The sequence below is a fragment of the Schistocerca piceifrons genome, chromosome 6 (genome assembly GCF_021461385.2).
Source record: "Schistocerca piceifrons isolate TAMUIC-IGC-003096 chromosome 6, iqSchPice1.1, whole genome shotgun sequence".
Lineage (NCBI taxonomy): Eukaryota > Metazoa > Arthropoda > Insecta > Orthoptera > Acrididae > Schistocerca > Schistocerca piceifrons.
The window spans coordinates 57,429,270-57,445,483 of record NC_060143.1 but is presented as its reverse complement, the minus strand read 5'-3'; the positions used below and the strand labels follow the sequence as shown (position 1 = coordinate 57,445,483).

Below are 16,214 nucleotides of genomic sequence, written 5' to 3'. Positions count from 1 at the left end.
GTGTAATGGGGAGTTTCCCTTGTGGGTAAAGATGAAGAACCACCAGCATTTCCAAAGTTGTGCACTATATTTTGCATATTGTTTGATGCAGACACTTTAGTTTAAGTGAAAACATTTATTTGTCTCTTTTTTCCACTCCCCCCACCCCACTCCTCCACCACCCTCCTGACACACACACACACACACACACACACACACACACACACACACACACACACACACACACACAAAACTGAGGCCTTCTGAACTTCGTAATTCCTGTGCTTGAAAGTTCTCTGGCATGGAAATAGAATAGTTAAGTGACACTCTGTGTGAAATTCAGACTGTGAATCTAATGGTTTGAGGTGCAATCATTGTTTGATTTTTGCATTTATTTATGATACTTATCATGACTTAATCTTTGCCTTACTCAACAAATCTGAAAATGGCAAATGTCAATGTGATTCAGTACCACGTGAAATATTTTTCAATTTAAATGGCCAGGTGAACTGAAACACTGGGTAGGACAAGGCAATAATAAATCACCATGAGCAGAATCATTCTTTACTGACCGTTGTGGCATCCAAACTGAATTTCAGATTAATGAGTGCTTTATCATTTTGCACTAATTTTTTAAACTGGTAGTAGGTTATACTTTAGATAAACTTGTTGTCAGACCACTTTATAAATAGGGTAATACGCCAATACTAATGCTTTAGTGATTTAATAAATATTTTATGTTTATTGCTTAACACTAAGGAAGTTAGCAGTAATGATTTTTTCTTTGAAAATTCACTCATATATATATATATCTCTGACTTCTGTTAAGAGGAGAGTCTCAGTCATTTTTAAGGAGGTAGCTAAAGTTACACTATTATTGACAGACCATTATGATCTTAGATATTGTTGCAGGCAGAGGGCAGGCCACTTGCATTGGACTTCCCAGCCACCACATCAGGCAATGATGTTCGTCCCGCCCATACTCGAGGTTCAAGTGACTTGCCAGATGGAAGCCCCAACATGCCCCCGACATTTGGCCCAGTTACTGTAAGTTCTGGCCTGAAGAGCTCAGTTCCGTCCCCAGTAACAGACTCCACTGCAAAGGTAGCAAGTACTGTTGGAGTTGTGAATGGTGCAACCCCTATCACGCCAACGACGACACCTGCCACTGCCTACCGCCCTAACTTTGGACAGGCTTTCCAACGTGTTGCTACATCTGGCCCTTATTCAGCACCGCTGTTTCCAGCACCACCATTTGGAGCTGCTGGGATGATTAGCAATGGTAAGTACAGTTTGTAGCCAAAATCTTTTTCAAATAAATTCGAAATTCTTATAATTAAACAGTGAAAAGTCCAGGATGTAGTAACATCAGTTGGTTGCTAATCACCACATAAACAGGGTGTTGAGTCACAGACAAGCAGAATGAAAATGACCTCTAAAATATTAAGCTTTTGGAGAAAGGCCTCCTGCTGAAAATAAAACACACACACTCACATTGTGATGTGGTGCTCACACGGACAGAGGTGAAACAATGACAACAGTTAACAAAAGTTTATTGACCAGAGAGAAAAAAAAAAACACCTGCTTCAACAATAATAACAAAATCACAATTACAGTGTTTCACGGGTATGAAGACTTGACAGTATGATGATTCTGGAGTTTGACAAAGTAACACAATTAGGATCTTCATAGACAAATAAATTTGTGTGGAAAGTGTTCAAGTTCCGGTGAAGCTGTCTTGAATAACGCCAACATAGGAACAAGATCGTCTCTCCTAGATACAGTCTGAGTGCACCAGGTGAAACAGTGATGAATGCTGAATACAGCACCGTCAGTCCCAACAATGGAGTTTGATTGTGTCCTAAGATGACAGGGTGTGTAGCATGCGCCTGGGGCTAGGAGTGGCTCTCGAAGCCAGAAGAACTGACGTGCAGCTCTGGCGCCAACCTTTGTAGCAGCAGGTGCACTATTTTCTGGCCATGTGTGTGGCAGGGGCAAATAGGTCCCTTGGAAGTGACAGCCTGGTCTAGCTCAGGTACTGCTGTGTGATGTCCGTCCATTATTGCGACAGGGTAAGTGTACATGGACCGTGTAGGCTGCATATGTGCCAGAGGTGCCTGAAGGGTTGCTGATCACTTTTGCAAAGATCTCCGGTGTAGCGCACTGTGCTTTTGTGAATGTGTGTGTGTGTGTGTGTGTGTGTGTGTGTGTGTGTGTGTGTGTTTGTGTTTTGTGTTTTGGTAGAAGAACTTTGTCTGAAAGCTTAATATTTTTGGAATCTTTTTATTGTGCCTGTCTGCAACTCATCACCTCCTCTCATATAATTTGTTTTTCAGACAAATAGTCATACACTGTAATGAGTTGCTTGAAGGAATATTATTATTTGTGCCATATAAGTGAGAATTAATATATTATGTGTACATTTCAGAAGGAATCGTATTCTTACTGTCATTATTTCTACTCTTTATTCTTTTGATTTGCCATATTTTATCATGTTTTTAATGAGAGTATCTGTTATTGTCTAATGCGATATTCTTTCGAGTTGCCGTATGTTATCATTTTTTTTAATGCCAATATCTGTTAATGCCCAATGTGATGTGTATGAATTTATAATTTAATGATTCTGATATTGTAATCAGTACTTCTTAGCCATATGTGCAGAATTTTGTGTATTTGAATTTTATTTCACTTGTGGGTAGAAACGTCAGTGACTTAGTAATCTTAGAGTAGTTAGGTGGTAAAATCCTGTAGAGAAGAGAGTGGTAAATTCACAGATCCAGTAGAAGATAATGTTTCATCTAACATCTACATGTATGTCACACTCCATAACCCACCATATTATGCATGGTGTTGGTTTCCTGTACTACTGGCAGTCATTTCCTTTTCTGTTCCACTCGAAGATAAAACGAGGGAAAAATGACTGTCTATATGCTTTCATGTGAGCCGTAATTTCTTTTATCTTACCTTCTTGGTCATTATATGAAATATAAGTTAGTGACAGTAGAATCATTTTGCAGTATACTTCAAACGTTGGCTCTCTAAACTTTGTTAATAATGTTTTACATAAAGAGTGTTGTCATCCCTTCAGGGATTCCCATTTGAGTTCATGAAGCATACCCGTAATACTTGGAAGTTGATGAACCTGCTGGTAACAAATCCAACAATATGCCCTTGAATTGCTTTGATGTCTTCCTTTAATCCGACCTGATGAGGATCATAAATACTTGAGCAGGTTTTTGTTTGCAGTTTATTGAAAAGGAGGAAGGTATTGAATAATTTGAACTCCAGAAGAGCCAATCTGTAAATGACTATAATTGATTATTTTAATTTACTATTGCTGTGACAAAATGCCCAACTGTGGTTGCCACTACTTCATGGCTTTGTGCTGAAGATTGAATAAAAACTTCATGGCAGAACTGATGCTTGAGATGTCCTGGAACTGTTACGTTATTGGTGACTCATTTAATTTTGGGGGAAAAAATCATAGTCACTAAGAGTCACGTCAGGCAAGAACAGATTTGTTGTAGTGACCCCAACCTCACCACTGCAGTGAGTTATGCATTTTGGTGTTGTTGCGGATGACAATGGATAGCAATTTTCATGGATTCAGGAGAGGAGCTAGTGATGTTGCACTATCATCACCACTTTCATGTTCCAGCTTCTTTGAGTGGGATAAAATTGGGTAATATCACTCATTTTACTGCCATGGTAATTCCAGTCTATAGGTTTAAAGCCAAGTTTGTTAATTGAAACAACATGCCAATGCTATGCATCCTTCACATTTCTTTTCATGTTGTCCTATTCTAGGAACTTATGCAGTCATATCCCTCCAGGTTAAGACTTCAGTAAAGTGTTATGTCATCCATACCTTTCCCATTCTCCAATTCACTAATAACAGCTGATCCACTGCTGGTGATAGAAAGTGTTTACATATTCGTGTTGTTGGGTTTTTCAGTTCGAAGACTGGTTTGATGCAGCCTTCCATACTAGTCTGTCCTGCACAAGCCTTTACATCTCTGCATAGCTACTGAGATCTGCATCCATCTAAAACTTGTTATTCTAGTCGTGCCTTGGTTTCCCTCTACATGTTACCCTTTTGTTGTAATCATGCCCTGATCACCCTCTACTTTTTTAACCTTTGCCCCCTTTCCTCCAGTACCTAACCGACTATTCTTTGATGCTTCCAGTTTTGTGCAGTCAACTGATCTCTTCTTTTAGTCAAGTTCTTCTTGGCTCCTAAGGGATTTGAAGATCCCATGCCGACCTAGCACCTTGCCTCCAAATGCTTGTATCTTGTCATACTTCTTGCAAATTTTGTATGGCTATCATGTCGCATATTATTTTAATTTCATTTAGGTATGTACTCATGGGTCTTCCCCTTCATCTTTCACCATGTGACTTATCCTAGAATGCTATTTCAGTCTCATCACATGGATTGCCCCTTGAAATCTTCAGATTTTATTGTGGTGATAATTCTTGTCTTTTGTGATAGCATCTGAATTTGTGTTTTGTCTTTGCTTCCAGCTTTGCGATTCATTATCATAGCATGGACCAAAGATTTTGGTATAAACTTTGTTTTCAAAAACCTTTTAGCTGGTTTTCTTCCATTTTAGTTAAACTTCATGTCTTCATTTTAATTTTCCTTGTCAGCAGTTAGGCACTAGAAGTTTTCATGTGGAGTAGTTGATGCTTAGCATTTTCCAAACTCATTTTCACTTCTACTTGTTCCTATTTTCTTCATCTATGTCTGCACCCAGACATTTGAACTGTTTAATGCTTTCAATTTTATGTATACCAATTATTAGATGTGATTTTTTGACTTATTCATCTCTACTTCTTTGAAGTATCATGTATTTTGTTTCCTGATCATTTACTTTTAGACCACGTTTGGATGCTTTCTCTGTGGGCTTACAAATAACAGTCTAATCTCTGTTGTGCTTTCCCATTGAACATTGTATCATCTGCATATGCAAACACCTTAACTTGATACCCATAGAGGTTGTCAGATGTTATCTCATTTAGCAAAACCCTGCTTATATTATCATCCATGAATATTTTACAAAGATTTATAAGTTTAATTCGAAATCCAAATTGCATCATTACATTCCAACGGCTTTTCTTGTCAGTGGAGTCATAAGCTTTAAAAAAATCAATACACAAGTAATGTATTTTCTGTTTATATTCCCATACTTTTTCAGTTATTGTTCTGATTACAAATATATTGTCAATAGTAGGTCTATTTATGTAAAAGCGATTCAGATAATGCCTGATGATTATATTTTCTTCATATGGTTTCAAGTGGTTTAGCAATAAACAGAATAAAATCTAACAGGGTGTGTTGAATAACTTGTAATTTCTGAGGAATTCCCTGTCTCCTTTTTATGCATTGGGACTATTATGATTCTTTTCATTCTCTTGGAATAAGTAAATGGATAGATAAAAAAATCTACTCACCAAGCGGCAGCAGAACATGCATATTAAAGCTATTACAGTTTGCTAGTTTTTGGAGCTAGTGGCTCCTTCTGGCAGAAGGGTTGAAGGGGAAGGAAGATGGGTGAAGGAAATGGACTTGTGAGGTTTAGGAAAAAGGGTAGAGTTTGGAAAAGTTGCCCAGATCTGCGGGTCAGGGGGAGACCTACAAGACAGGAAGAGAAGGAAAGCCTGATTTCTGAGGACTGCAGTAGCAATATACATATAGTGGTTAGAAGTTACTGTACTTACACAAGTAAAATATGCACGTAATGTCCAGTCTGAAGATACAGGATGTTCACTTTAAGTGAAGGTGTGGAAGAACCTCCAAAACTAAGCATCAGATAAAAAAACATTATAATTCCGATTTGTTTTTCTTTGAGTGGGCATCCAATGGTATGACATTACCCCGCCACCCCACCATCTGGGGGGGGGGGGGGGGGGGGGGGAAAGGGACAACTTTGAAATCTTCGGTGGGAACTCCCATTTTTTATTGCAGATTATGACTCTATGACAAAATATACATACATTTCGTCCAAAACATTTTCATTGTTTTGCCATAGATGATGCTGTAATCGGAGGAATAGAAATGGGTACACATTCATAATTTATGACATGCTACTCAATGGCTCTTGAATATACAATGGCACGTGGGACCCTACCTCCATGCTTCGAGGGTAGGACAGGCCAGTATTTCATAACTTATAAATGGAAACCCCATTAATCTGACACATCAAACAGAGGACTACTCGATGTGCCACCATGGCCGTGTAGTGAACTGTGATGTATCATAACAGGCAGTACTTTGCAACCAGAGCTCACCTATTGTGCAGATGTAGACCAGATAGCAGCTCTAAACATAACAATACTTGGCTGTGTTTATTGCCTGCACACCTACCTATCATTTGGAGAATAGATGTGGAAGTGGACCATGGAAGAAAAAATTGAAATGATCCCGATTTATGGAGAATGTAGCAAAAATGTTTAGGCTGCTGTTACCATATATGCCGAGCGTTTTCCAGGGAAAGCTCACTCTCATTTGTTCTTTTACAAGGTTGTGAATGCTTTTATGTCTGATAGCAGCATGTGGACCAGCAAAAGGAAACAGAACAAATATGTTACCGGACAAGTTAGTGAAATATATGTAGTAGCAGCAGTGCACCACAGCCCACAGATAAGTGCCTGGAAATTACACTGTGATTCCGGTATCTCCTTACGTAGTATTGTCACAATACTGTATCGTCATAAGTATCATCCACACCACATGTCACTGCATCAAGAACATCATGGTGCCGATTTCCATAACTGAGTAGCATTTTGTGAATGGGCACATCAACAAATGCAAATGGCCCCCATGCTTTCTGCCGAGGTACTATTTTCCAATGAGTCTACATTCACAAACCATGGTAGTGTTAACTGGCATGGAGTGTAGACAGTCCCCACCGGTTACGGCAAGTTGATCATCAACGTCCTTGGTTGGTTAACATTGGTGCAGTATCATAGGGAACAAACTCATTGGTTTGTATTTTATTGATGGCACATTGAATGGACACAAATATTGAATGTTTTTGGAACAGGAACTACCAGTACTACTGCAGGATGTTCGACAATGTATGTGGTTTCAACATGTCGTTTGCCTAGCACATTACGCAACTGAAGCACAGGAAGTATTAGACCATGATTACACTTGTCGGTGGATCAGCAAATGTGGTCCTATTAATTGGCCAGCTAGGTTGCCAGATTTGATGTTTCAGGATTACTTTCTGTAGGGATATTTATAAGATAATGGGTAGTTACAAGTGCCAATAGGCCGTGAAGACATGGTGGACCACAGTGGCACATTGAATAGTCTGCTGTTTGTTATGTTGGAGGAATACAATGTTGTGAAAGGGGTTGCCAGTTAGAAATCATGAAATACTGGCCTGTCCTACCCTTGCAGCATGGAAGTGGGGGTCCCATGTGCCATTGGATATTCAAGAGCCATTGAGTAGTGTGTTGGAAATTACAATTGTGTACTCATTTCTATTCCTCTGATTACAGTACCATTTGAGGTGTTCCCATTGAAGATTTCAAAGTTTTATCCCATCATCCACTCAGGGGGTGGAGGTGTGGGTTGAGTGTGGTATCACTACATCTCCCCCTCCGAGACAAACGAATTGGAATTATATCTTTTTCTGATCCAGTGTGTAGTTTTCTAGATATTTCAAAGTCTTCAGTTAAATAAACACCCTGTATATCTACAAACACACACACACACACACACACACACACACACACATATACACAGGGTAAGGCAGCTAAGTCATAACACCCCTTGTATCTCCCAATCCGTAATATATACAAAGATACCATTTTGGACAGTGAATTGCAGGAGCAGGGGCTACTTGAATACATCACATTTCATGTTTGTGCTATTTTTTATTAGAGAGTTATGAGGCCATTTTTTTTTAAATGGAACCCTATGTTAAATTTTAGCGTAATATGATGGGCTTAAAAAGATAGTTTCAAATATGTGTATATCATAATATTTAGGCGAACAGTTTTTGAGACACAGATCCAGGTACTGACTTGGGCAGGAGCTGACAATAAGTATGAGCACAATTAATTTTGGCCGTCGGTCGAACCACTGAGCCCAGACAGCGGAGCCAGGAGTGAACTAGAATGAGGGCCACACCAGTGGGCATTGATGGGGCAGCATGAGCACATGCAGGAGGGTGCATTGCTGGTAACCGTGGAGTATTCCCCTTTGTCGCCAACCTGTAGGAACACAAGAAGCATGTCGAGAAATCGCCCATGGAGGAGTCCGCAACATACTCCTTCATTTGAACCTTGAACTTTCTTTTGAGAGGATCTGCCTCACTGGTAGATTTGGGGTGAAGAAAAGGAGCAGTCACCTGGCAAATGCCTTGACAAGTGCAGAGATTATGGAAGATCTGAGGGAAGGATCATTATCCCTCACAAGCATATAGGGCAGTTTTTCAATAGAAAAACTTTTGGAGATGGCCTGAAACATGTGGCTGACATTGAAGGACAGATGATAGTGTACGAAAGTCTAGAGAAAGCATCAACAACCAGTAAGAATTTAGGAAGGATATTGCAAAATGAACATGGATGTGTTCTCACAGAAACTGCGGTGTGGTCCATGGAGAGAGCATTATCTGTGGCATTGCCTGCTGGGTAGAACACTGAGAACAGGCTGCAAAGAACAATGTCACTGTCAATGCTGGGCCAAAACACATGCTGATGGGCCAATAACTTGGTATATGAATCCCCCCAACCCCCAAAGTTCCTGCTGTAGGCAGTACTTAAAGGATCAAGAGACCTGTCTGTCTACCCAAGCTGAATGAGGTGTGCCGGCCGCGGTGGTCTAGCGGTTCTAGGCGCTCAGTCCGGAATCGCGCGACTGCTACGGTCGCAGGCTCGAATCCTGCCTGGGGCATGGATGTGTGTGATGTCCTTAGGTTAGTTAGGTTTAAGTAGTTCTAAGTTCTAGGGGACTGATGACCACGGATGTTAAGTCCCATAGTGCTCAGAGCCATTTTTTTTTTTTTTGAATGAGGTGAATGACTTGATGCAAAACTGGATTGGCTGCACCACCTGAGTGAAAGTAAAGGAGTTCATCCTGATCAAAAGTAGTATCTGGCCACATTGGAAGCCAGAACAGCACATTGTTTCACTCTGCATTATTCTGTTGTTATTCCATTCTCAATCATCGAAAGTGACTTCTCACAACATCATAAATAAAGGAACTAAAGGACAAATCACTGGTTTGAGTTACAGCATTTTACTTAATAATGCCAGAAACATACATACATCTTTACTTATAGGATATGAACATTAACAAAAATACTTCAGACAGATTGGTATTATAAGCACTATCATTTCTGCTAATAGTTAATGGAATTGGCTAATTAATATCTCCCCCCCCCCCCCCCCCTGGGGAGAGCATGTAAGTGGACACAACTTCCAGACAAGGATATAGTGCATTGTCTCTTCACACCATATGCCCATAATGTCATCCATAGGCAAATGTCCGCTGGTGCATGTCAATCATCACACTGCGAGTTCCAGAGCACAGCCTGTTGAGTGTATTCCATACAGACCACCTATACTCGTGACCTGAGGGGAGGCTTTTGGAAGGCATCAGCCATCCTGCAAGGTGGTTGGATCTGGAACACCAAGAATGAAGAATTACAATTAGAGATTTGGAAGCGAAGCAGTGCTCTATTTGCACACCTTACTGGATCACTTCAACATGTATTGCTGCTTGGGAAGGTGGAAGGCACAGAATTTTGTTTTTGATGGGTTGTCTTGACAATAATGCATTGAATTTGTAGTACATGTTGCTTCTGGAGCTAATACGGTGACATTTTATGCATAAATAATGCTATTTATTCTTTATGAGCAGGGTTGATCATTAATGTAAGTATTATAGAGTATAGGAGCTGGCACACTTCCTTGTAACAGGCCATTTTTTGGGTTTCTCTATCTGCTCTGTTGGCCTCGAAATTAAACAGAAAACTATCTGTTCTGCAGAAAGCATCCAGTTATTTGAGAGAGTTTATATTCCTATACAGTGACTAACCATGTTGTAGGCTTATTGCATGTCAGTGAAAGCCACTGCAGCGTTTGTTGTTTTTATAGCTGTCTTCTATATACTGCATGAGGTGCAGTACTTGGGAAGTAAAACTTCTCCCTTGTTAAAAGCCTATTTGTTCTGGCATGAGCACCACTCAAATAGTTGATCTAGACTCATTCGTTGTAAGATTTTGTCTAAATGTCCGATCAATGGGATTGGTCTGTCGTTCTTGGGATCACTTGTGTTGTCAGGTTTGAGTATTGCAGTGACTGATTTTTCTCCATAGTTTAGGGATTTCACAGTTGTTGAATAAGTTCAAGAGCCATTGCTACTAGCAGGACCAAATCTTTTGAGTTGCTTAGTGTAGATATCATCAAGACCTACTGCCTTACCATTTTTACATTTGTTGAGCTCTCTGTTCGGATCTTCCAGAACAAAATGATCAGAGGGAATGCTGTTTTCCTGACATATTTCTTTTGTTTGATTCCAGCTTTACTGGTCTCCCACCCTCCTTGAGTTGACTTGCAGTTTTATTTGCAGATAAGTTGCTATATACTGAGCTCTCAGTTTTGTAATTACGGAGATGTGTGTGTAACTGCCAAGCATAGTAGCAGTTCATTCTTATATTCAGATCTTGTGTTAATTTAATCCATTGGTTGCATCTGGATTCAGAATTTCAGGTTGAGGCACACTGCCTGCTTGAGATAGTTTCATCATTGGAAGAATCTTTTTGAAAATGTTCTGATATTTTTTCAATAGAATTGATGTTTCAGAGGTTAAGACCTAGAATGTAACTAGACTACATTCTCTATGACTGGACATTTTCCAGAAATGCTACACAATCATCTGGATAGGGATTGATTGCTGTAATCCTCACATTGAGCATTGTGGTGAATTTCTGCCACTTTGTCATATTGAAATTGTGTCTTTGCATGAAGCTCATGGTGTGTGGGTGGATTGCTATTACTAACTGACTCATAATGGATGACGTTGTGTGTGGAGGGATCAGTGTGCAAGCTGATTTTGTACCTTGTTTGCCTAATTGTATCTGTGTTGCCATTTTCCATTATTAAAAGATGAGGAACTTTGTTATCATGGACCAAAGATAGCTGATGTAGTTCTGTGTGCTCTAGTACAGCATTTTAATTTAAATTGTCTTGAGAGTAGCCCCATACAGAGCTATAACTATTGAAATCATCTACAACAGATTCTTTCTGACTCCTCAGATTAGCAGGAGGATTAAATGAAAAAATCTCATTAGGAGGATTGAGACAAAGGAAATGATAAGGTTGCTGTTCTGTGATGGAAGTTGTAAGAATCTGGTGATCTGATTTGGTGAAGATTGCTCTACCTTACTGGCCTTGAGGTCTTTTGGTCACTAGTTTCATTACTGCAACCAAAGTATGTGGTTGGTGAATATCTCTGTGTGTTTCTTGGGCACGTTATAAATTACATTAGTGTCTACTATAAAGGTCATGTAATAGTTCCTCTTTACAACAATATGCTACTCGTCACATAGAGGAGATGTTGAGTCACAGAGAGGCACAATGAAAAAGAATGCTACAAACATTCTGCTACTGGAATGAGTCTTTCATTATATATAGAAAATACACATACATTCACACAAGCAGAACTTACACATAGATGATCATTGCCGTTTTTGGTCACTAAGCTCCGACTGCAACTGTGTCTAAGGTGAACAGAAATCTGTCCTTAATAGTTTCTGAGGAAACTAATGAAACCAGGTGAGAACAGGACAAATGCAAGTGATAGTAAATTAAACATTGTGATCTAATGTTTTGCTTAAGTATGTACATTTCCTCACTAAAGATCTTCAAAAACTTCACCATTAACTGCAATGCATTTTTCAGCTCTTGTAGACAGCTGCTGATCTGAGCTCATTTGTACAGTCTTTTACTTGAGCACATGCATGTCAAATCATGTCAAATACAAGCAAGAAGTTCTATGTTACATTGAATGTCTTGGCTGTTGTTTCCATAAAGATGCTGTAACTGGAGAAGGATTGGCCCAGCTGGAGTACTAGTCAGTTGCATTGGAGATGTATCAGAACCCTACTGCTTTAAGTATGGGGGAAAACATGGTTTCAAAAAAATGATCTACATTCAGTAAAGACAACACTATGTAGCCTAATGTCGCTTTGGTTATATTTTCATTGTTAGCATTTAAGTGGAGTTAACACTTTTTTGTTATGTTGCAGGACCTACAGATCTAAGCATGAAGACAAAACCACTGCTCAGCCACAAACTGAGCACCGCCGAAATAGTAGCAGTAAGGCAGTTGATTACTGGGTACAGGGAATCTGCTGCATTTCTTCTCCGGTCTGCAGATGAGTTAGAACAGCTCTTGCAGCAACAATGATTGACCTGAGAATGGACATGGTGATCTGCACAGAGACTGAAGCAAAATGAATGCAGGGATCTCAGATTTCTCCACTGTGTACAAAGTGTGAAGACATTGTGTCAAGGGATGTTTGGTTCATTGTGCATTTAAACATCTTATTTCATGATCTGGTGTCCTTGTGTGTGTGCTGGTAGTACTTCTTTGACTTTGATGTATTTCATGTGAACACTTTGCTTAAACTGATGTGTGATACAGAACAAGTTTTCTGGGATATTCCAGCTGCGTGAAGAAGAAGCAAATTGCTTCAACAACTTATTCATGATGAGTGTAATAATGGAAAGCACTTAACATTATTAAACTGTGCTAAACATTTTTCAAGATGAAAAAAAAAAGACTTTAAACTCTGTAAAGATATTTGATGGACCAATTACATGCTCTCACTCATGTAATAGCTAATGCAGCACTTTTGTACTTATTTATAACAATTTTTTCCTGACCCTGCACTGTCATATGCCTTTGTTATCATTATCAATATCAGAGTCACTATTTATATCAGTCATTTACTATGAAATGTATATTTTTGGTGTTGACTACATTTTGTTCCTAACAGATACATTTGTAGACAAGTGTTGGTCATGTTTTTGATTTCTTCAACAGGAACATGACTCACAGACAGAACTTACCAGTAATTTGTGATTATAAAGAGTTTACCAGTTTTTTGAAATTGTAAGTTATAGGCCTCTGACTCTGCAAAAACGAAAAAAAAGAAACATCCTCTTGTACAAATATGGTTGATGTGTTTTTCATGAGATAGAAGCTGTCTTTAATTCATTGATTAGGAAATGTCTGAGGACAATACACAGAGTAAGCGTATTGGACATGTTTGTCTTTCATGAAACCAGAAACATATTTGCTAGTTTATAACATTTGTTGCATGCATGCAAATACAAAACGCACTTTGAGGAAGATGTAATGGTTGTGTGACTCGTTGTCAGTTTCCTCATATTCTTTCTGTGTTTCTTGTGACATGTGTTTTATATTTGTGCAATCATAATGTTAATTCGAACCTCTGTATGTGGATATTCCTAATTCCATCCATAGCATTAGCTGATGCACACTACTTAATGCAACTTCTCTAAAAAGAGAAAATTATTTGGCAAAAAAATTTTAAAATATTCTCAGCAGCACTGTGCAATCGATGTTTCAAATGTTTTGTCTGTAAGTCAAAAATGCGTTTTTCATATATTCATATTTGTAGTATTTGTCCATATATGTAAATAAAATTTGTACTTAAATATATATAGCAGCTTCAAAGATTTAATACTTTATACCCACCACACAGTCTTGTTTCAAATTTAAGTAGATGGATGCATCTTTTCATTTGTGACAAACTCTCGGTGTTGTGTTTTTGATATTAATCTGTGTTGATGTTCGTGGCAGCTACAATAAGGAATTCAACTGTTTTGTGGAAGTGTTTCCAGACTGTTCTTCCATGTTGGAATTTACTGTATAAGAGAATTTACAGAATGATGAACTGCATAAAAGAATTTGCAAAATGATGAACTGGCTAGTGAATAAGTCCTTGCTTAGATGCTTTACTTTTGTTATTGGGAGTACTTATTGTTTTTACATTTAAAAACTGGAAACTTTGCACAACAAAATGTTATTTAAATTTTATAAATGCTCAGATATATGCACATAAATATGTGAACCTTGGTGGTTTTCCCGATAACATGAAATTGCCAAATATTATTTCAAAATGTGAGTCTTACACTGCCTTTCCTTCTTGATAAAATATTGCTGATGTGGCAGCACTGGTTTTTAGCCATTGTTTCTTAATACATTTTTTCTTTGAGCATCATCATATTTCTTGTAGATGAGTTTCAGTACCCAACTATACGTTATACAGCAACATTACTGCAAACGTATTCTTAATTTTGCTTTGAGACCTTCGTATCCCTTATATTGTATGTTGAATTTCATAAATTACTTGGGCATGGAATTTGAATGTAGCTTCCATATTCATTAAGCAAACACTGGAGACATTTGGTTCCAAGCAAAACACAACTCAGCAATTCATAATTATAATGCCATTTTAAAATATATGATGAATAAATTAAAAAATAATGCAAGGCATTTATTTAATAAATATGGTAAATAAAAAAGAAAACTTGCATAATTGTGAGTAACTGTATTTATTTTGAGTTCAAATTTTGCACAGTTTGTAAAGTAAACTGGCAAAGCCATTACACTGTATGCGTGTACCAAATTTTTTAATGACAAACACTTTATTCTTTTTATATTCATGAAAGGTATCTGTGTTATAAACGGATGAAATGTACACAAAACGCAAATGACTGTACTAAAATAGCGTGTGAATGTGTTAGGTTCCCTGTGCTGCCCTCTCTGTATTAATTAAGTACAGTATATTGTGTTTTTAGAGGATTTACCATTTTGGATGTGCTCATACTAACATTCACAGCACATCTTTTCCATTAAATATGGTTATTTGTCATTATGTAAAAGATGTTATTGTATTGTGTTGTATTTCCTGTGGTTAGTTTTGGTGGTGTAGTTCCAGATATAATTGGAACATTACATCTGAATTTTAATCATGGAACATTCTTCTGGAATGATTGCAATATGGGCAGTGTTACCAGGTTTCTGGCCATCTGTAGGGGTCAGTCTAACTACTGGAGGCCTAATTTTAATGCCTTTATGGCTTTACAGAAAATTTGGTTTCAGCATCTGTGCAATCATGAAGTATGACATGTAGTTTTCAGAGTGCATCTATATGGCAAACATTATTGCAAATTTTGAATCCCATTTTCCAACACACACACCATTTATAGCACATTTTCAAATTATCTTACTGTGCATTGTAATCAGTTTTCTACATGGGCTGTATATGGGTGGTTACAGAAGTGTTCTAGGATATATTTTTGGCCAAAAGGAATAAAAAATACTAAGTTTCTATAGCATATCTGTTACTGACAGATTGAAATTAAAAGGGGTAGTGCTCGTAACTTGTATTACTTCCTGCTTTATTGTTATTAAATTGTTTCGGTACATTTCGAGGTAAAACAGATTGACTCATGATAGCTACAGAATTGTGTCACATGTAGCATATTAGTATAACTTGAGGGGGGGGGGGATGGTGGTTCAGATCATTTAATTTTAAGGGAATAACTCCTTCAACATAGAAATTATACCTCGTATAATTTTGGTTTGATAGGTAGACGTATTAAGCAAAGATGTTACGTGTGCATATTTGTCTTCCAGCATGTTCTTATAAATGAAAAGATACTGTCAACAAAGTTCCTAAGTCTTTCTGATTTTTGTGGTACTATCCTGCTTCATCTTATCCAGTACATCAGTTAAGTACATTACCAGGCGTGATTTATGACTGCTTCATTAACAAGTTTGAAAAAAAAAGGAAGTCATTAAAGTTGATGATAGGCACCTCCTTGTCAAGTTATGGAAAGACACATTTCTCAGTCGATAATTGCTACATCGGTTTTTCCATTTATGGTACAAGGGTTGTTTATGTCATGTAAAGGTTATACATTCTATAGTAACAAGCCAATTAACAAAATTTTTATCTTAGCCCATCAGACACTAGGCTCTTTTAGTCTGTAATGGAATAAAGCCAATTTTCCAGAAGTAGTGTTCAATATAAGTTTATAACAGTGGAGTCCAACATTCTGTCAGCAGAAAAGTTGTTATACAGCTGTCATGTTAACTGCTTCTTATTTAACAGTAGAATGTTAATGAAATGGAGACTTGGTGTACACAGCCTTGGAAGATATATCAGTGGTATTTTCAA

At 38.1% G+C, this 16,214-nt stretch overlaps 1 protein-coding gene across 2 annotated transcripts in view; it reads left to right on the top strand.

Annotated features, from left to right (window-relative positions):
* Nucleotides 1-13,606, top strand: part of LOC124802692 (nucleolar protein 4-like) — a 432,554-nt gene extending 418,948 nt beyond the window's left edge. The window contains exons 7-8 of one of the 2 annotated variants that reach the window (XM_047263631.1): nucleotides 892-1,261; nucleotides 12,246-13,606. In XM_047263631.1, coding sequence (XP_047119587.1) covers nucleotides 892-1,261; nucleotides 12,246-12,406 — 531 coding nt within the window. In that variant the 3' untranslated portion in view covers nucleotides 12,407-13,606. Of the gene's footprint in view, nucleotides 1-879; nucleotides 1,262-12,245 lie in introns of both variants that reach the window. The other variant, XM_047263632.1, reaches the window with a different exon arrangement.
* Nucleotides 13,607-16,214: the final 2,608 nt, after the last annotated feature.